This window comes from Hermetia illucens, chromosome 6 (genome assembly GCF_905115235.1).
Source record: "Hermetia illucens chromosome 6, iHerIll2.2.curated.20191125, whole genome shotgun sequence".
NCBI lineage: Eukaryota > Metazoa > Arthropoda > Insecta > Diptera > Stratiomyidae > Hermetia > Hermetia illucens.
This window is the reverse complement of record NC_051854.1, coordinates 36,006,892-36,028,677: the sequence shown is the minus strand read 5'-3', so window position 1 is coordinate 36,028,677 and position 21,786 is coordinate 36,006,892. Positions and strand designations below refer to the sequence as shown.

At 39.0% G+C, this 21,786-nt stretch overlaps 3 protein-coding genes across 6 annotated transcripts in view; 2 read left to right on the top strand and 1 right to left on the bottom strand.

The window, feature by feature from the left end:
- Nucleotides 1-21,786, bottom strand: part of LOC119660111 (soluble guanylate cyclase 88E) — a 129,717-nt gene that overhangs the window by 54,176 nt on the left and 53,755 nt on the right. The gene's annotated exons all lie outside the window — the stretch shown is intronic.
- Nucleotides 859-2,950, top strand: LOC119659087 (E3 SUMO-protein ligase ZBED1-like). The gene is made up of 4 exons (XM_038067000.1): nt 859-945; nt 1,289-1,346; nt 1,399-2,186; nt 2,252-2,950. The coding sequence occupies exons 1-4, from the start codon at nt 859-861 to the stop codon at nt 2,948-2,950; spliced, it is 1,632 nt and encodes a 543-aa protein (XP_037922928.1).
- LOC119660112 overlaps nt 11,590-21,786 on the top strand; it is a 43,527-nt gene continuing 33,330 nt past the window's right edge. For all 3 annotated transcript variants that reach the window (XR_005250396.1, XR_005250395.1, XM_038068502.1), the window contains exons 1-4: nt 11,590-11,750; nt 12,077-12,199; nt 12,278-12,496; nt 20,851-20,923. Coding sequence is in view for 1 of the 3 variants with exons in the window: in XM_038068502.1 (XP_037924430.1) it covers nt 12,109-12,199; nt 12,278-12,496; nt 20,851-20,923 (383 nt within the window). In the remaining 2 variants the exon portion in view is untranslated. The remainder of the gene's footprint in view (nt 11,751-12,076; nt 12,200-12,277; nt 12,497-20,850; nt 20,924-21,786) is intronic.

The following is a 21,786-nucleotide window of genomic DNA, read 5'->3' as shown; positions in this document are numbered from 1 at the left end:
TTTGTACAGATATCACTATGGAAGGTATTTCGGAGCCCAGGCACCATCTAGTGGCAGCCTCCTGATTTTTTTCAGATTTTTCGGTTGAGTGGTTTCTGAGAATGGCCCCCTTAAAGGAATGATCACTTTCAACCCCCCGTACTCCCCACCTTTCCAACAAATGTCAAAACTAAGACCGGCTTCGAAAAGTACTAACCGAGACCTTTCATTTGATACCCCACATGACTATATTTCATGAAAAAAAAATTTACACCCTCCTTTTGCATGTATGGGGACCCCCCCTTAAATTCAACGTAAAAGGATGTAACTCACTGTATGCGTGAGTGTTCACAGTTCCCACCTTTTTACCAAGTTTAGTGTCAATCGCTACAACCGTCTCCGAGTAAAATGCGTGTGACGGCCAGACAGACAGACAGACAGACAGACAGACAGACAGACGGACAGACAGACAGACAGACAGTAAACCGATTTTAATAAGGTTTTGTGTTTACACAAAACCTTAAAAACAATCTAAATTAAAAAAAAAATAGATATAATGAAAATTGTAAAATATACTTTGAAAATATTAGATTAATCTGTACAGTTAGAGATGGGCAAAAAATAACCAAACTGTTAAAAATAACAGTTTCTTCATCAAAAACGAATTAATCGTTTTTTCAATTTTAAAACAACAGCTACATTTTTCTGCCTAAATAAAACATGAAAATGAAGCGGTAACGTATAACATTTAACGTATGACAAAATCAACTGTTAACGATAACGAGTGGAAAGAAACGTTTTCTGTTAAAACTAAAAACGCATCGCATCGAAACGATTAGCTAGTCGTTTCGGCTATTCTTCATGGGAATGAGTTAGACAATGTCGAGTCGAGCATATCTAAACTACACATACGATGCGTATGCAATGCACACAAAAACACCACACACACACCAGTACAGCTCAGCAGTACGTGCGCGAACCACAACCGAGAGCGAATTTCTCTTTCAATACAGAAGCATCACGCGATTCTCAATGAGCCTTCCAGGCAACAGGTTACAATTGCAACGAAACGACAAATAGCGAAATCGCGACACTATACGAAAGAAACAACTGTTTTTTTTATTATGAACTGTTTCATTGCAAAACGAAAGAAATGAAAACAACTGTTTCGATTTTTCAACTGTTCTGTTGCAAGTTATTGAAGAATGATTAACAGTTGATTTTTCAATTTCAATGGAGAAGGGTGTATATGGGATTTTTTTCGTGAATTTTGATTTTAATTAGTTATTATAGACTGAGATTATTTTAGACAAAGATATTAAGTGCTGAAAATAGATTAGAACCAAATAAAAATAAAACAATAATCAGTAAGTAACAAATTTGTTTCCATTAAATCGACTACTTTAAAAAAATTTTTAGTTAGCGGTAGGCAACGAAGCGATGTGTGGAGCTATTTTTCACAAAAAGAAAACGTAAAAGCAGTTTGTAATATCTGCAAAGCTGAAATTTCGTTTAAGAGTACAATAACTAATTTAAAAAGCCACCTGAAAAGGAAGCACGTAGGCGTTTATACAGAACTTGTTTCCAAAAATTGTGCAAATGATAATTCGCAGAATAGCAGCGGATCAGTAATACCTCTTGAGTCTGAAACAGCCACCATTAACACCGAAAGCGCAGAAACGATTCCTCAGCCAAATGTATCCGTACCGGTAATACCTTCAGCATCCAGCGGCCAAAATCGAGTAAAACGGCAACGAACAATTGGCTCCTACATTGCTAAAGAAATAACTTCACACCAAAAGAATCTAATTGATCGGGATCTTCTCGATTTATTTGTGAAGGAATTTCATCCATTTAGTATTGTTGAAGAACCTTCCTTTCGGAAGGTCATCAAATGGATTCCCGGATATGAACTTCCTTCAAGGAAGACAATTTCAACAACAATGATACCTGCCCTGTATCAAAGCTGTGTTGAAAATGTTCGAGATTTGGTGTCACGCGAGGCAATATCTGTTTGCTTGACGACAGACTGCTGGACATCTGCCAACAATGAGAATTATATGGCAACAACCGCTCATTTCATAACTGAAGGGTTTACGTTTAAGACTGTATTATTGAAATGCTCTTATTTAAGTGGGAGTCATACGGCCGTTCATCTCGCGGAGGAGATAAAAAATATAATATTGGAATGGAATTTAGAGGGAAAGGTACTTGTGTGAAATATCTCAAGTCTCAACCTGCAATTTTAATATGAAAAAGAAGTATATTTTAGGTAAATTATGCTATTTCGGATAATGCAACAAATATTACAAAAGCGTTAGCTGATATATTGAGTTTGAAGCATTATGGCTGCTATGCCCATAGCCTTAATTTAATTATTCAACGAGCTCTTAAGGAACTGGAGCCAACACTAGAAAAAATTAAAAAAATCGTAACGTTTTTTAAAAGAAGTTCGTTGAACAATGAGAAACTCTTGAAATTTCAAATAAATTCAGGTGTTTCTCAACCAAAACGTTTGATTCAGGATGTGAGTACGAAGTGGAATTCTACCTTTTATATGCTACGTCGGTTCATAGAGCTAGAGGAGGCAATACGAGCGACTATAGCTTTAGTTGACAGGAATTTGCCCGTTCTCACAGGAGAGGAATGGAAGACCTGCAAGGAAGTGTGCAACATATTGAGCCCATTCGAAGAAATGACAAATTCGATGAGTGGCGAAAAATACATGACAGGAAGCGCCGCGATTGTGGTCACCCGGTGTCTTAAAGGTGTTTGCGAACGGTTTGCCCGAAATTCTACCTTCTCTGCAGCGACAGAAAAAGTTGTCAGCTCATTACGTCGGGAATTGACTGATCGATTTGGAAATATAGAAAAAATTATCCCGCTGGCGATTTGCACCCTTCTAGATCCCAGATATAAGCATCATGTTTTTCAAGATGATTCTGCACTTTCCGCGGCTAAAACTTTTTAGGAGAACTTAACAATAGAAATGATCGAAAAAAACACAAGTGAGCAACATAGTGGCGGATCGTGCACTTCTAGATCCTCTGTTACCATTCCTTTCCGAAATGAACCAAGTGCTTGGGGCATTTTAGATGAAATTATGGGCGATAAGCAATCACAAGCATCTCCAATATCACGAGCGAAAAAAAGAGATCGAGAGTTACAGTATGCAAAATTCGTATTCGTACACCCATTTTTTTACCTATTATTTGTTATTTTTAAGTCAAATATAACATTAAGAGATAAATAAATTGTATATTATTATAGCAAATGAAGAGGTTAATTCATGTACATAATAACAAGTATAAAATATATTTTAAACTTAATAATAAAAACAGTAATTCATATAAAACTCAAAACAAAATTCGTATTCGTACACCTACAGACTTCAAAAAATGTGCTAGAAATATAGTTTTAGTACTTCGTGGGAAATCCTTTTTGTTTTATTATTGCTCTGAGCCTATTTGGCATTGATTGAACTAATTTTTGTTGTAGTTCGGTGAAATATTTTGCCATTCGGTCTGCAAGGCAGTTTTCAGGTCTTCTTTATTCCTAATACTGTAATTTTTTAGCTTCTTCTTGAAAATAGACCATAAATTTTCTATTGGGTTAACGTCAGGACTCTGTGGAGGCGTGTTTAAACACTTTCGACAATTGTAGAGTAGCCAAAGCCGCGTGTGAAGAGCCGTATGCTTCGGATCATTGTCCTGTTGAAATATATACTTCCTACGAATTCCTAAATTTTGTGCACTCTGATGTAAATTAGATTTAAGAATTTGCACATATTGCTTCGCGTTCATTATTCCATCAATAAAATGCAAGTTTCCAACACCAGAAGCTGCAAAACATCCCCAAATCATCAACGAACCACCTCCATGCTTAAATGTAGGAAGCATGTTTTTTGGATATAGCCTCGTATTTTTTTCTCGCCATATACGAACCCGTCCGTCCGACAACTTTAGATTAATTTTGCACTCGTCTGAAAAAATTACTCGTTTCCAATAACGAAAATCCTTATTTAGATATCTTTTTGCAAAGTTTAACCGTTTTCTTCTATTGACATTATTGATAAATGGCTTAGAAGCGGCAGTCCGGCTCTGTATACCGAATCTACGCAAATAATTCCGAACACTTTGGGGTGTAATTTTAATTTGGAACTGGTTTTGCAAAAGTCCTGCTAATTTCACTACACTTATCGTGTTATCCTGTCGAACAACGCGCCGAACAAAGGATTGGTGTCTCCTTGACAAAATTAATCTGTTTCCATTTCTTTTTTTCTTCTCGATTCTACCAGACGAATTGTAAATCTTTACTACAGATTGAATTGTCGAGTGACTCCTATGCATCATTTTTGCAATTTGTCTCAAGGATTTACCATCCTTGTATAGCTGTATCACTATCTTACGATCACTGTTCGAAAATTCACTACCTTTTCGACTCATTTGGAAAATTTGTTAAAGAATTAACTCTTTATTTGTAATTCCCAAAACACTTTAGCTCGAACTGTCAACCATACTTTTTCAAGAATTTACCGTTAGAATTTTACGGTGCAAAATGATTAATATCGTACAGGGATTGAGTTCAAGCCGCTAGTTGGGGTGTACGAATACGAATTTTGCTTCGATTGAATTTGGAAATTGTTCTCTTGAACAAACGGATGTAAATAAAATTTAAGATTAATGTTCTATAACGACTACATACATATTTATGTAAAAAATTGTTATATAAGATTGAACGAATTTTCTATCATTTCTCAGAAATAACCCAAAAACCCGCAAAATATAGGGTGTACGAATACGAATTTTGCATACATTATATTCAAGATGACGTTCTCCCACGTCGGGATGACGACGGAAATAGCAGTAATGTTTTAAATTGGTGGATAACATTCCGGCATATTTACCCCAATTTAGTCAAAATATTTCGTATTAACTGCAATATCGTCGCAACCTCCGTTCCTTGTGAACGAATATTTTCAAAAGCTGGTAACCTTATTAGTGAAAAACGTACCAGGCTATCATCTGAGAAAGTTGAGTTAATTTTGTTTTTGAATGCAAATTTGGAGTCCTCAGATCAATGAATTTAATTGTTTGAGCAGCAGAGAGGAGCACCTTTCATTTATTATGTTTGTTTTTTTTTCTTTATTTTTATTTATGTTGATTGAATTAAGAGTATTACTTGTTGAACTGAATTTCGGTTAAATATTAATTTATTTATAAAAGGTATAATGCTTTATTTTTTTGCTGATGTATTTCCTTATTTTCTCTTCTTTTATAAGCTAAATATGGACATCCATCCAACAAAGATTGATGAAAAATCAATTTTTTTATTTATTAATGTATCACTATCACCTATAACAGGAGGTATATCTATTGTACAAATTATTCCTTTTTTCTCGTGCTGTAAGAATGCCTGGATTCACCATATAAGACAGTTGCTAAAAAAAATCGAAAATATAGTTAAATAATGCTTAATAAATAAGCCTTCTCAATCATTATTTTTTCAACTGTTGTTTTTAATTGTTATTTTTCTTGAAAAAACTGTTAATTAACGTTTTTCAAAAACAACAGAAACGCCCATGCCTATATACAGTATGTAGTAGTAGTAGTATGTATTAGAATAAAATTAGATTAACAATAACCGAATGATTGGCAAACCATTTTTTTAGTGGGAAGGTGTCATGATACTTAATATAATAATCTACAAACCATAAATTTATTATGAAAATATTTATTCGCATTACATTTGTACAAGTAAAATGTACTATAGCAATGCACAATGACCCGTGCACTTTTAATTAATTTAATTTAATTTAAATAATTATGACGCCGACTCAATAGTTTGTAAATTAGGAATAAGAATTTAAGGAGGTAAGAAATTAGCCATGTAGGCTGGGGTGGGGTGTTTACCACCGCTCCTGGCCAGACTGATAGCGCTTCCAGCTGCTCTAAACCGTAAATGGGGCTTATCCAGTTGCGGCTAGAATCCCATAACAATCATTCTTCATCCAACTGAGCCACAGCAGTTTCCTTGCTGCACAAAAGAAGAATAGCTCTTCAGCTTCTCCAGGATAAAATCAAGGAGGGTAGCTTCTTAGCGCAGATTTTACTCCTGAATGGCTATCTGGGATTCATATATATATATATATATTTCTGTGTATTTAAGTACTTTATAGCTAGCTTTTTAAATGCAGTTTGGTCCATTAATTTAAATATTTGACTTTCGGCCGAAAGTTTCATAGTCTTGGTCTGAAATATATTATTAGTATTTATATCCAATTTTTTGAGTACCTGCTCTATTACCGGTTGAAGGATTTGTTTTTTGTATTATTTATATTAACAAACTATGTAAGTATTATAGTAGGTTGCCACTTTTTACTATACTTATTGGTATGACCATTTTTTGGTTATTATCGCATGCGATTTTGAATTCAAGCTTTGGTAGTAATGTAACCTCGGATGGTAGAGAAGTTCTAATACGTACAGTTGAGCAAGCTGCTGTGTTGGGTATGTCTCAGGTGTTTTTCTAATTTTTGCCTCCATATCCGTCTGTTTATCTTGTTTTGTCATAGTTAATATTTGTAATTGCAGGATATTTATCATATTTCTTTTAGTGCTTCGCTATCAATTTGAATTCTTGATAGGGCGTCAGATCCTACATTTTCTTTACCTTTTACGTATTCTATGGTAAAGTCGAATTCCTCTAGGTCAAGTCCCATTCGAGTGAGTTTTGATGAGAGATTTTTCATACCGTACGGATAGACTAATGATCAGTTTTGACAACAAATCATCTCCCGTACCGGTAGGGTTTGAATTGGGTGATTGCCCAATGAAAGGTTATAAATTCTTTTTCGATAGTTGATTTGTTTTTTTTTCTTTTTGTTAGCGTCTTGCTTGCGAAAGCAATTGGTAGATCCATTCCGTTATGGTTCTGGGAGAGTATTGCCACACATGCAATATCAGAAGTATCGATTGCTAATATCAATTGTTTTGTGAAATCGGGACCTTTTAATATGATCCGTGCAAGTAATAAGGATTTTAAAGCTTTGTAAGCACTATCATACTCGTCTGACCATATGAAAATGGAGTTTTTTCTGAGTAGGTGGTTTAATGGTTGAGTGCAAAATGCGACGAAGCGTCTGACTCCGTCTGCGTTTTTTGGTTATGAATAGTTTTTATTGACAGTGCATTTTGAACTATGAAACTTAATACCTTCTGCTGAGACTTGGTGGCCCAAGAAAGTTACTTCGGTTTGGGCTTATCCAGTTGCGGTTAGAATTCTGTCTTTTATTTTGGTATTACGAAGAGTTTGCATGTGCCTATGGCTGACTTTACATGATCAGTATTTCATTAGTCTGTCGTAAGTCAATCCAACATGACGTGTTAGTATAAACAAGACGAGAAAAGAGAATCTTTGCCGTACGGATTTAAACGTCCGAACCATTCGGAAGCCATGCTTCGATTAACAACACAATTGCAACTGCACTCCACTCAGCAAGTCATAGGTTCAGCTGGACTGAACGATTTTATTTAAAAATTTTAATATTCGTCAATCCTTTCGTCATTGTGATAAAAATACCCTAGACGATCCGTTTGCCATAATTTTGTAATTTCGACTGACGCCAGACTAGTGAAATACTGATCGTGTAAGGTTAGCCTATCCATCGTGTCATTGCCATATGACAATTTCTAGCTAATCGAATGATGTTAACATTAAATGACACTGAGTATTAGCAATTCATCGTATTCATTTCATGTGGTTTCGTGGTATTTCCATTTGTTCAGAAAATCAAATTTGGTCTCGAAAGGAATGCCTTACAAAAACGTTAATTACATTAATCATTTTATTTTAGTGATAAGGTTGAGTAAAAATCCCAAAAATTATGCACAACATCAGTTATCAAGTTGGCTCCAGCCAAAATTGTCCATAGAACAGAAAATCCAAAAAATTCAGATTTGAAATTTTATTATCGAAAGACACGTTGATAAAAATGTGATTTCTTGGAATTCGGTGCTTTTATTTGGCTGAGTCTGGTGCATTTTATTGTCGATCGATAATTAAACGTAATTAAGGTGGCATGCATGCGGGAGTTATAACTCCGCCATGCTATTAACATAGTATGCTGGTCCCAAGCCCAGGTAAAGAAGGAGGGTTTGAGGCAACGTACTCTGTACTATCCTCAGTAAAACAAAAATAAAATACTGAGATCAGGGAAAGAGATAAATAGAGTATATTTGGAGTTATTCTACTATGCTAAATCCTACCTGATATCTCTTGGTGACAGGCCCCGCGACAGGTCGATCAAGAAAATGCATAGAATGTCGTTACAAACATGATGATCGGATTGAGTCACAAGCCTCGGAGAAATGCTAGGGCGTCCACGCGGCAGGACGGGCCCCGGTTCTGTCGAGAAATGGGCAAGGGTTCTTCACGCATGGACGGCGTCAGGACGTAAGCAAGTTAGTCCACACACAACGAACAAAACAAATACGTGTCTGCACGCTAAATGTTGGTACCCTAATTGGAAAGACGGAGGAACTCGCAAGAGCCCTTCGGAAAAGGTGTATTGATATCTGCGCTCTGCAAGAAACCCGATGATCTGGTGCCAAAAGCTGCGACATTGAACGCGAACGCGGTAAAAATGGCTACAAACTTCTCTATTTTGGTAACCCACACACTCAATATGCTGTTGGCACTGCCATCTCAGAGGGTTTCCTTGATGCCATTAAAGAAGTCGAACGATTTGATGATCGGCTGATGAAGCTCACCATTATATCAGCTGATCGCACTATTCACTTCTTCACCGCGTATGCACCACAGACAGGTCGACCTGATGCCGAGAAAGATGCCTTCTGGCAACTTCTTGATGAAAAGACTTGTCACGTGCCTGCTGACGATTACATAATCATTGCCGGTGACCTTAATGGTCATGTGGGTGAAAAGGCAGACGGTAACAGGTGCCATGGGGGAAAGGGGTTCGGAGCGCGCAATGAGGGTGACGAGCGTATAATGGATTTTGCGGACACCCATGACCTTGTACTTATGAATACATGGTTCATCAAACGATTGTCTTACTCACATTTTATAGTGGGAACAATAAAATGCAAATCGACTATATTCTCATAAGACGCCAACATTTTACCACTGTCACTGATTGCAAAGTCGTTCCCTATGGGACCATCGCACCTCAACATCGGCCGTTTATTGCCGTCCTGCGAATTAAGCCACCGATAAAACAGCGTGAGGAACGCACTGGCCCGCCGCGCATTAAATGGTGGCGATTTGGTGAGAAGAAAGAAGAAACGGTCTCACTCATACGATTGCCAGCTATTACGAATGTGGAAGAATCATGGAACCAAATGAAAGACACGATCCACAAAGCGGCCTCTGCAACCCTCGGGGTCACCAAGTCGGGTAAGCGGTACATCAACCGAGATACTTGGCTTTGGAATGATGATGTTGAAATGAAGGTCCGTGAAAAGAAACGCCTCTACCACAAATTTCTCGATCATAAAACACCTTCTAATTGGCAAATTTATAAGAATGCCAACCGGGAAGCAAAGAAAGCGGTCGCTGTCACCCGAGCGAACCATTTCAAAAATCTTTACGATAAACTGGACACTCGGGATGGCGAGAGAGATCTGTATCGACTTGCTAAAAGCCGTAATGAACGCACACAGGATATCGAACACTTCTGTTGTGTTAATGACAAGAACGGTACTTTGCTTACCAACCATCGAGCCGCAACGGATAGATGGCGAGAATACTTCCAGCAGATTTCAACTGAAGAATTTGCTTATCCTCCACTTCCACAATCACTGCCGACATTTGGAGCAGTTCCACCAGTCAGCGCAACTGAAGTCGAGGAGGCAATAAAACAAATGAAATCGAGGAAAGCAACAGGACCTGACGACATCGCATCTGAGCTCTGGAAAGCGAAGAGCTGGGACCTAACACTGTGGCTCAGTGAATTCTTTAACCGGGTTATTCAGGAAGGAAGAACACCATCTGACTGGCAAGAAAGTACCACTGTTCCAGTATGGAAAAAGAAAGGTAGCCCAGCAGAATGTTCAAATTACCGTCCGATCCGGTTACTTTCCCATACCATGAAGATTTTTGAACGCATTCTTGACAACCGTATTCGCGAAATCGTTGAAATAACCGTGAATCAAGCCGGATTTGTCAAGAACTGCGGAACTACTGACGCAATACACGCTGCGCGGTTACTCATGGAGAAACACCGTGAGAAGCAGCGCCCTCTTTACATTGCCTTTCTGGATCTAGAGAAAGCGTTTGACCGTGTACCACACGAACTCATCTGGTATGCTTTACGACAGCACTTCGTGCCAGAAGAACTTGTGCGCTGGATTCAATTGCTCTACCACGATCCGAAAAGTAAAGTTCGAAGTATGGCGGGTGTATCAAAACCGCTTCGTGTCTCTGTTGGTGTTCATCAAGGAAGTGCCCTCTCACCACTCCTCTTTGTCCTTGTTATGGACACCGTTACACGGGATATCCAACGCCCAGCGCCCTACACACTGCTTTATGCAGATGATGTTTTCCTAGCATCTGATAGCAAAAATGATCTCGAGCAACTTGTTCAAAAATGGAATGATCGCCTCATGCAACACGGTCTCAGATTGAATTTAAACAAAACTGAATTTTTGGCTACCGATCTCCATGAAACAGGCACAATGACTGTCAGCGGCAGTGATCTGCCCAGAACTGAGCAATTTAAATACCTCGGGTCAACGCTATCAGCCAATGGAGAGCTGCGTTATGAAATTGCTTCACGCATTAACGCAACCTGGATGAAGTGGCGTTCCACAACTGGTGTCCTTTGTGATCGACGTATCAACGAACGTCTCAAATCTAAAATTTACCGCAATGTCGTTCGTCCAGTCGCTCTCTATGGTTCTGAGTGTTGGCCGACCATAAAAGACAATGAACGGCGTCTTGCGGTAATGGAGACGAAGATGCTACGTTGGACTAGTGGCGTCACACGTTTAGATCACATCCGAAATGAGGATATCCGCGATCGTTATGGGGTTGCACCGATCGTGGAAAAGTTGCGAGAGAGGCGTTTTCGATGGTGTGGTCACGCAGTTCGTGCAAACGAGAATTTACTTGCCAAGATTGGTCTGAATATCGAAGTCGATGGTAAACGACCAAAAGACAGACCTAAGCAACGGTGGCTTGATACGCTGGATGCGGATTTGAAAGCCTCGAGATTGCACACAGACCAGGCATTCGATAGAGCCAAATGGCGAAGCCGATCACGACGAGCCGACCCCGCTTGTGAACGGGACAAAGGCTGAAGAAAAAGAAGATGCATGCGGGAGTTATCTCGTCGAATGTACTTGAATTTTGAAATCTTTCAAGAATTTGAAATTCAACTTTAGATTTTACAAAAATGGTACTATGCCTAGCCCAGGTTTCGGAATCACTGTATAAAGAAAAATTCTTAACTTCACGTACCCGGTTGAAAAAATAAAAACAATATTACTGTAAATGAAAATGTGTGAAAATTTCTAAAATTTAAAATAGATTTTCTCGCATAATATCTTGATAGCCGACGTATGCTGACGTACATATACATGCTATGTAATGTTGTAGGTGTGCGCAGATCCAACCGCACTCAGATTGAATCCAATGGCGATATTCCTGAGGCGATCTTGCGACCGGTAGCACCTTTCTGAAGGAATCTATTTCGATCGGTTGGCAGTTTGAAAAAATTCTTTGTTGAAGATAGATCGTTATTTACAAATGTAAGAAAAAAGTTTGCATTAAAAATATTATTTTGAAATGATATATATATTTTTTTAAATATGGTTTGAAAGTATTTACTCCATTTTTGGTTGTTAGTGGTACTCCTATAATATTTGCAGTGGATGTAGTGATAATTTCTCTCAATTATGAGTAATCCTCATTATGAAACGTGGATAGTGTTGTTTCATTGAAAGATACAAAAAGTTTTGAAAATAGTGTTTTCCAAGCAAACTATTTGCGTGAAAATTGTTAATTTATCTATAACTGAAAAACAGAGTGCATTGTACCACCAAAAGTTAAACAGAACATTTTTGATTGGTTACAGCGAACGAGACAGGAATCGAAAAAAATAACAAGATGTTCAAGAACCATTTGGAAATGATTGGGCGGAACGAAACCCCCAGCAAAAAAGCGAAATTCTGGCAATCGTACGTCAGGTCCTTAAAAGGTAATGTTGATTGTTTTAGACAGATTAGAGGGTGCTTCGCAAATTCCATTACTAATAAACTTGTTCTTCGTAAAACAGGATCAGATGACATTCGTGCTCATGACTCGCCTAAAATCCGATCATGGAGACCGTGGAGCGCTTATGTAGACACCCCACCAAATTTCAGAAGCATCTTCGCTAATCCAGAAACTCCAGCAGAAAGGATTACATCTCATGGTTATCGTTATCTTCCAGTGCATAGAGAAACTTACGGGTACTCCCCCAGACCCATCTACGACCATCACTACAGCCGAACAAGTAAGTTTCCCAGTTGGCTTTTCGCAAATTTTCGCAAATGTTACATACACATTCACCCTTAATATAAGAGAGGACTGAAATTGTATGTTTGACGATCCTGTTCAGGCATTTTTGCAGACTTAATATGATAAAACTAATCATCTGTCCAAAATTAGCTTTGCTGCTAAAACAGCTTCTTAACATCATCTATCTGCTTTCAAGCCCGAACGGAAAATCGAAACATCTTCCATTCTAACACATTTACCAAGAATTTTCACATTAAAGTTGTATACAAGACTCTAAAACAATTTCTAGAGAAAATTATTTTAAGCATATTCGGATTGGGTGTATTTTTGGATCCTTGACTGTACTGGTAGCGCGATTATTTTGCTGTTCCCCCTACTTTCCTCAAGGCTAGCGATACTTGGTTGCTGATTCGTGAATGTGGCGAGTTACAGAAATAGATCTAGCAATTACGTCATACGGCCAAGCGCTATCTTGGCAAATCCATATTAAACGAATTTTCCGCGCTCAGCTCAGAGCCAAGCAAAGGAGATCGAGTAACAAAAAGAAATTTTCGGACTTCAGTTGTGTGTATTCTTTACCCATACATCACATCACATCACATCACAGTGTGGGGTGTTATGTCATTTGATTATGATAGGGGTCAAATGGATACTCCGATTTATTCCTTTTAACATTGGAAATTATGAGTTCGCAGGGCCGATTGACTTTGAAAATGATCAGCTGTTGTAGAAAGTCCTATTTTTCCAACCAACGATTTTGAATATGACTAGTGTAGATATAATACGGTTAGCGAAAACCATGAAAATGCTAATTCTGGAAGGCTTCCATATTTATTAATTTAAGGCGGAGGAGGACCAATGATTTACTGCAGCGTGATAATACATAGGTAGCATTTGCTCCTACCCTCATTATATAACTTAAGGAATAATATTGGGAAGTGTTTTTACGGTTGTTAAATAGGTAGTAGAAGAGGGCTGAGTTCGTAACGAGTTGATTGACAATGAAATTATAGAGCTAATTATATCTGCCAATTTGAATGTCAGAAATGTCTAGCAAATATCGCATTGCATCCTCTGCTTTTTTGTATGAATATTCTGCAGAATGGATGATGTTCGATTCAACAATTTCATTCGCAATTTAGACTCGCTGAGCCTGGGAACCTGCTGATGCTGTGACAGTAGTTTCATTGTTGACATGAACATCAATATTTAGAAATCATTTAATGGATTTTCTGATGGCTACGGATCCCTATCGAAAATGTTTTCTTCTTCTAATCCTGAATATAGACCCATGATGAATGAATCACTTACAATCAACACTTCAATATATTTGAACGCAATTGTATCTTAGGCTTATTTATTGGAGAGTTCATCAGATAGAGCAAGTTCCTTTTTACAGTAAGTTTGCATATACATGTACCTCAGTTGACAGAAGCTTTTTTCTTTCTTGCTATCTTGTCTGCGTTATAAAAGAAGCTTCATCTTTGGTGAAATCAAAAATTTTCAAAAAATTCGAGCTCTAAGATTTCGACCTTAGATAATTTGTAATACATACATATGTGCCTTCTATTCACTCCTTTGTGGAGCGTAGGGTATCCATACACCCCTTTTTCCTTTGATTGTTGTTTCATTTTGAATTATTTATGAGCTTCAAATTCCCCATTATCAAAATTATGGTTGATCTATGCAGGTTTTGTCCATCGCCACATGCTTGCATACCTTCATGGTTCGGAAATGTCGGTAGGCATATAATAAAAAAAAAAACAATCCATGACAGATACGATTGAAGATACGCCTCGAAGCGTGATACACCCTGAACGTCAGATATCAGAGTAGTAGCCTTCAGTTCACTTCCTTGCTGACACCCTTGGGTGAAATCTATGCAGAATTGCCTCCTGGGAGCTGGAACCAGGATAATAGGATCCTTATGCAAAAGAAAGAAGTACAGTCTGAAAATAATTCATTACAAACGTTTCAAAGATTCGTACAAAATCAAAATAAAAAGGCATTAAAATTCAATATGATCTAAAAATAAAACTTGAATTAAACATAAAAATTTAGAAACACAAACAAGAACTCCAGGAATTAAAAAAAAAAAGCTAAAATATTGAGGCGAGATATAAAATAATCAATAAAATAAATTGGCGCCTGAATCAACTTATTCTAACATGCCTTGAGCAACTCTTTTGCAATTTTCCATTTCCAAAAAAAAATCATGGCAAGTATATACATAAATTTTAGGATTGCCAAAATTAAATTGATCTCCCAAAATTATGATTCATGCAACGTTCCAGGCAATTGTGGTTCAAAACTAAACCTTATCTTTATAACATCGAAGTAGCTCCACACATTCTGGAACATTTTTAAAAGGTTTTTCTTCAACTTAGTTAGAGAAGAGCGACCTCCTTCTTCCTGCGTATCCTCCCCATTCTTCATTTCTCCCAGGGTACTTTGCGACATCATACATTTTTAAGGTTTTGTGTAAACACAAAACTGTCTGTCTGTCCGTCTGTCTGTCTGTCCGTCACACGCATTTTTCTCGGAGACGGTTATAGCGATTAACACCAAATTTGGTAGAATGGTGGGAACTGTGAACGCTCACGCATATAGTGAGTTACATCCTTTTACGACGAATTTAAGGGGGGGGGGGGGTCCCCATACATGGAAAAGGGGGGTGTAAATTTTTTTTTCATCAAATATAGTCATGTGAGATATAAAATTAAAGGCCTCGGTTAGTAATTTTCGAAGCCAGTCTTAGTTTTGACTTTCGTTGAAAAGGTGCGGAGTGCGGGGGGTTGAAATTGGTCATTTTTTTAACGAACCCATTCTCAGAAACTACCCAACCGAAAAAATTGAAAAAAATCAGAGGGCTGCCACTATATGGTCCCAAGGCTCCGAAATACCCTCCTCCTCCATACCGATAGCTGTTTAAATAAAGTTAATAATAGTACATAACTATAATTTTCAGTAATTGACAGGAAAACCCCCCTTAAGTTTACTCTAGAATCACAGAATTGTGCAGCAATGTAGGCTACAGTATAGAGCACGATCCTGCCAAATTTGGTGAAAATCGCACTATTACTAACAAAATTATACTAGGTCAAAACTGTCGCTCCTCTGCAAATTCAAGACTATGAATATCAATATCACTTGAAAGTGGCTATTTTCACATAAATGCAAATGCACACTCAAATCTCTTTATAAAAGAAATACACAAAACCTTTCATAACTGAAGCATCTAGCTTCCGGTTTCCCGACTTGTTTAGAATGCTACGACTTTTCCTTTCACTCTCTATAGACTTGCAACTCTTTCCGGGGTAATATTCAACCTTTACTTGATTTTCTGTTTTGCTGATCAGACTATTTTATCTAAAACTCGATTCATTTTGCACCCAATTTTCTGATCCTTTAAATATAAATGATAATTTTTATGAGATTAATTGAATGGCTTTTATTATCATTTTTGCTCTATATATGGTAACATTTGCTGACGAATCATTAAGCGTTGTAGCTTCAGCAACGAAAGAGAGTTGGTGGTCCCCGTGCAATTGGGACACCGAAACCTAGCCTCGGAAACCTGACTTCACTCGTATTCAAACTAGATCACATTCACACGGGCAATGAAGTATGGTTCCCCACCCACCACCCCCTAATTCCTCATATTATTTACTGCAAGGAGCATAGAAGCAAATTTATAATAAACTACTAACATTTGATCCCCGGTGCGATGGTTGAGATAGTAGAGCGTCAGCCTTCCAACCTCCCCTATACTCCACCAAGGAGTGAACAGGAAATACTGTTTGACTTTCACAGCCGGTTCTTTATTGACAATTAGTCGATGCGGTTAATTCTAGCTGAATACATTGAGGTGAGTAATCAAAATTGTTTGGATTTACAACTCTCCACCCCCAACAATGGGAATAAATGCTGGAATTGGAATCTGAAAATCGCTTATGTAAATAAAAAAAAGAACTAATGAATGAGTTCGTTTTGTATCGAGTGCAACTTTGAACCAGGTTGATGGGTTTTTTTTTTTTTTGGGAGTAGGGTAGGTGAATGCGTTTACGCACAGAGTGTTGGACTCCCGCAACAGCACACTGGCGGACTACCAACTAAACACCTCCCTGTCATCAGAGAACTAGCCTGGAACCGTTTGACACATTACTTCGGGCTAGCCCTCCCGCTCTCCCGGCTTTGGGAGCCTTCAAGTTAGGGAATTCCTTTCACCAACGGGAGGGGAGGGGAGGAAGGGAGTTGTTGTTAGTTCAGGGAACCCCTTACCATCCGATCCCTCTGCCGGTCGAGTTCAATCTTCTTCGGAGTAAGAACAGCCCGAACATAATGCGCAATACGATTCCAGCTGCCAGCGCTCTTCAGCATCTCTCTGACAATGTTGTTTGGAGAGAGCTCCCCTGTGTCTGCATAAAGCTGCTGGCGGAGGCCGCCCCACCTCTCGCAAGAGAAAAAGGTGTGTTCAGCGTCATCCGCCACTCTATTGCAGAACACACAATCAGGAGATCGCGCCTTCCCAACCCTGTGCAGGTAAGACTGAAAACGTCCATGCCCACTTAGAAGTTGGGTAAGGAAGTAATCAATCTCACCGTGCTTTCTGTTCAACCATGGGTCTAATTTGTCGATGAGCCGCGCAGTCCACTTGCCCCTTTGCTCATTTTGCCAAGAAACTTGCCACTCGCTAAGGGTGCGTTGACGTTCTTCACAGGCAATCACTTTTCTTAAGTTTTCGCCCTTACGGCGATAGATAGCTTTGCGCTCTTTGGCAAGGAGGGCAACGGGGATCACTCCCGCAATCACCATTACAGCCGGTTCGGAGACGGTGCGATAAGCAGACGCCACTCGCAAAACTCCCCGCCACTGCACTTGAGCGAGGCGTTTACGATGCACCTCCTTGTCAAGGGCATCAACCCATACCTCCGCACTTTAGAGAAGGATGGACTGTGTTGCTCCCATGAGGAGACGTCTCCTAGTTGATATAGGGCCGCCGACATTCGCCATTAGCCGACTCAAGGCCGCGACTCCTGCTGCAGCCCTGTCCGGGGCTGCTTTGATTTACTCGAAGAAGCTCATCTTCGAGTTGAGCATTAAACCAAGGTATTTAATCGCTGGTTTTGACTCTATAGTCAACTCGCCAATCGATGTGGGACGCAAGGTCGGGATTCTCCTTCTGGTCAGGATGACTACTTCGGTTTTTTCCAGCGTTGAAACCGTGAGCAGTCATCCATCCGCTTACCCGTCGCATCAATATGCCAAGTCTGCTTTGCGCCTGTTCAACAGTGCGTTCGGCAACAAGTGCCGCAACGTCGTCTGCATGCGTTGTCAGTGGAGTCCTTTCAGACGAAATCTTATCTGGGTGCGGTTTTTTCTGATTCATTAAACAAAAGATACAAACCTTTGTTACTTTTGATTCGCCATCGGCCATCGCAAGTCAGGGGACTTTAAATTCGCTTGAGGATACGGCGCTCGAAGGAATTGAATTTTTACTTTCCGGTCTAATTCATTGTCCTGGTCTCACTGTCATAGTATAGAATTTGCCAAATCAGTGTCTTGTAGGTTTACTTTACAAGCAACTCATCCTTGGCAAGAGCTACATGATTCTTCATTGCATGGAGCTAGTTACACTTGTCAACATAGGTGTGATAAGACTTTTCTTTTGTCTGGATACATCTGAACACTTTAAGCTTCCACATCCTTACTGCAAGAATTGATATGCTCAATTGCTATGGTATTTTACTGAAATCACCGTAGAGTATACCAATGAGGACATTGATTATTAAAGTTTAAAAGCATTCATTTTGCATTTAAATATTTTATTGAAGCATGTTGAAGAGGCAGAAGAAGGTTACTGTACAGTGAGACGTTATGAAAGAGGTGGGTGCTCAGTAACTGCTTTTGGATTTGCGGAAGCCCAAATGTGACAATTTCACTTGTGGACATTGGTGTGGTGGTGTGGTCATTATGGTTAGAATATTTTTATAATTCACCTTCTGCATTGAATGAGCGCCCCATTGCTGTTTTCATTGGTACCTCAGCAGCGTCGTGACCACATTGCCACCTACAGTGTACTGCATTGTACCGTTACGATCTTAAATGAAGTGCTCTAACACACTTCAAGGCCCTGATCCAGTATGAATTTTTTGCACCAACGATTAGACCACCATAAATCAAGTCTTTTCTGCCACAAGTCGATACGCAACTTTTTCGAAACTTCCAGGTAGAAAGTGTATCTAGTTGCCTAGGGAATATGGAATGAATTCTAAGCGGAAGATTTCAATTTTATCTTTGAGGTTTCGATTTCATTTGGCACGAGACTCAGTTGTTACCTCATTTCAGGAGGAAACCCATAGTACTCTGTTTCCTCACCTGTGGTGAACTAAGCGCTCCCTGAATTGCATTTTTCCTGTGTAGTCAGCAGTCAAGACATAAATTTTTTGGTTGATACTTTTGATATCCCTAAATATTTTGTTTTTCAACAAAAAACAAATTATTCCTGCGCAGAAAGCGAGCAGATGAACCGAATTACACAGGCTAATATGATCAGAGTAATAACGTGAAAGGGTTGGCGGGAATCTGAAAGGATTTTTGAAGGAGTCTGATTCAAATTGAGCGTAGTTAGTTTAGTTAAATGGGGGGAGTCGCAGCTCCGAGCACTCAGGCCATTATTAGGCCCATTGTACTATCCCCGTAAGTTGCCTATTCAATGGCTTCCCGCCTACGGTGTTCGCAGGCTTTAGCGAATCTGAGAACATTCTTAAGAGGCAGAGAGTGTGCAGATTCTTCATTGAAGAAAACCTTGCCAAGGTATCTTCGTCTGAAATCTGAGGATGCCGGGCAGCTGCATAAAAAGTGCAGAGCTGTCTCCTCCTCCTCCTCCTCCTCAAATTGGCTGCACACAGCCGAAACCACTACCCCAATCTTTTCCATATGGTAGTTTAAGGGGCAGTGTCCCGTCAAAAGCCCTACTAGGGTTTTCATGTCCCACTTCTTAAGGGACAACAAAAATGCCGCTCTAGTGGCCCTAGGCTCCTTCACAAGAATTTTCGCTTGCCGGCAAAAGTCCAAATTTTCCCACTCGGTTGCGTGAATCCTTGCAATTTCACCCTTCAGAGTAGACTTGACAGTAGATGGTCGGATTCCAAGAGCGAGCGTAAGTGTTGCTATGTTATCGGGACCAATGTCAGCGTAGAAAGATAACTGGCCAGAGAGCAGTGCTATACATTTATATAAAACGGAAAGGCATTTTGCATATATTGAAATTGAAAAACAGTCACAAAATACAAATACAAAATACAAATAAATGGAAATTGACTAAAATTAAGGACATTTATTTGAAAACATTGGCAAAGCAACAGTTTAAAAGATATTGCACACATGGACACGCAACACCTCTTACACGGAAGCATACCTTTAGACGTTTGACAACCTCAATGTTAAGCCAAACTTTTTCCTACATTTCAGCATAAATATCATCATCGTAGAATCAATAGATTGCAATAAAAGCAAAAACAAAATGCAGGCCGTCGCTTAGCTACCCGTACTAACTGAACTGTTTATGTCATCGATTGAGATTTTCAACAATTCTATGATATAGATCGCAATGAAAAGATGCTTGTCTCGTACTGCATACCATCAGCCAGTATTTTCGAATCCTTTTTTTTTTGAAATCTAGATATTGACAAAATGCAAAACTATAAGAAGAATGAATACATAAAATACATGAAGGCTTTTAATTAGATCTAATAACATTACCGTATGTAATATTCGTGTTTCTCTAAGCTTAAGCTCTAATTGGCCGCACTTACGCAAATAAGGACAAACTGCTTCCAATTACGCTTCAACCGGAATTGTAAAGTTAATGATATAATTTTCAATAAAGAAATATTTTTGCGGAAAACCTCTTTTATCAATATTGCAAGTGGGTAGTATTTGGGGATAGTCGTGAATGCATTTTGTTAGAACTTTTCAAGAACCGCATAGTTTTCCTTTGGAAAGACCGCGACCCACACAGGTACAGGTATTTGACTGGAACATGATTTACATGATGGCATGAGCACGTGAACTATTTTAATATCCTAAACTCATATCATCTCACATAGGCTAGCATATGTATGTGTTGGCTTTGTAACGCATTGAATGTTTGCAAAACTCTGCCGCATGCCTCTATCCGTAAGGAAACTAATCACATGGATGTCCTGAGAGAATTGTTCGACTTTTTTTGCGCAATTTTTCCTATAAAATGCTTTTTTTTTTGAATTTTGATCAATTTTTCGGTGAATATTTTTTTACGTGAAGTTTTGTGTATAATTTTAAGCTAATTATTCCCTTTTTTCCCAGTTCCATTAGCAAATTATGACGTAGAAAGGGCATGGAATGAACACCTGAAGCGTATGTCAGAAATCGAACGCAGGTGCGTATAACATATTTCTTAATTTTATAATCGAATGTGTCTTGTCCCTTAATAATTTGTGAGCTGATGTGTGGTCTAACGCTTTTACCACCATGGGCTGATCATAAACTATCCCGAGTTCATCTTTGTAAATTACGCGAGTAGAACATTGCCGAAGCTGCGGAGAAGGAAGGGAAACCCTCATGCACTTTCTCTGCGATTGCCCAGCTCTGGCTCGAGTCAGGCTGCGGACACTGGGTAAACCATTCTTTGGGGACCTCAGTGAGATTTCTAGCTGCAGGGTCGGAGAGCTGCTTTCCTTCGTGAATGCTACGGGCTGGCTCTGAAGATCCGAGCCAACTGGACTCTGCTTCCCTTTTCCTATAACAACAGTCACGGTCTTAGGAGTTTGTGACATCAAAACGGCGCACCAAAGCGCTAATTGGGCCCCTCGGAGCGGCCACTGATACCTACCTACCAGAACTTTATAGAAAGCTAGCGAAAATTGACCATTCACCGGCTAAAATCTATGATTTCGCAAGTGCCCGTCAACAGTGTAGAGGAAGTCTCCTTCAATAGTGTAGAGGGAGTTCTGCCTCTCCATGTTTATCTAAGTGTAATCTCGCGGTGATTCTAGTGATTAAATTATATGAAATAATTACTTCCCTTCCCTTTTCTATTTGCTAGTAATACTTATTAAGCTTGTAAATAGTGATATTTCGGGAACCAGTTGTTCCCTTCATCAGTGCTAACAAGAACTTAATTATTTCAAAAAAAAGTCTCCACGTTATTTCACCAAAAAAATCTCGTTCTTGTACTGTCTCTAAGATACCGATACCGCGATAATCTTCTCATTATAATTGCAAAAAAAAAAAAAAAACAAG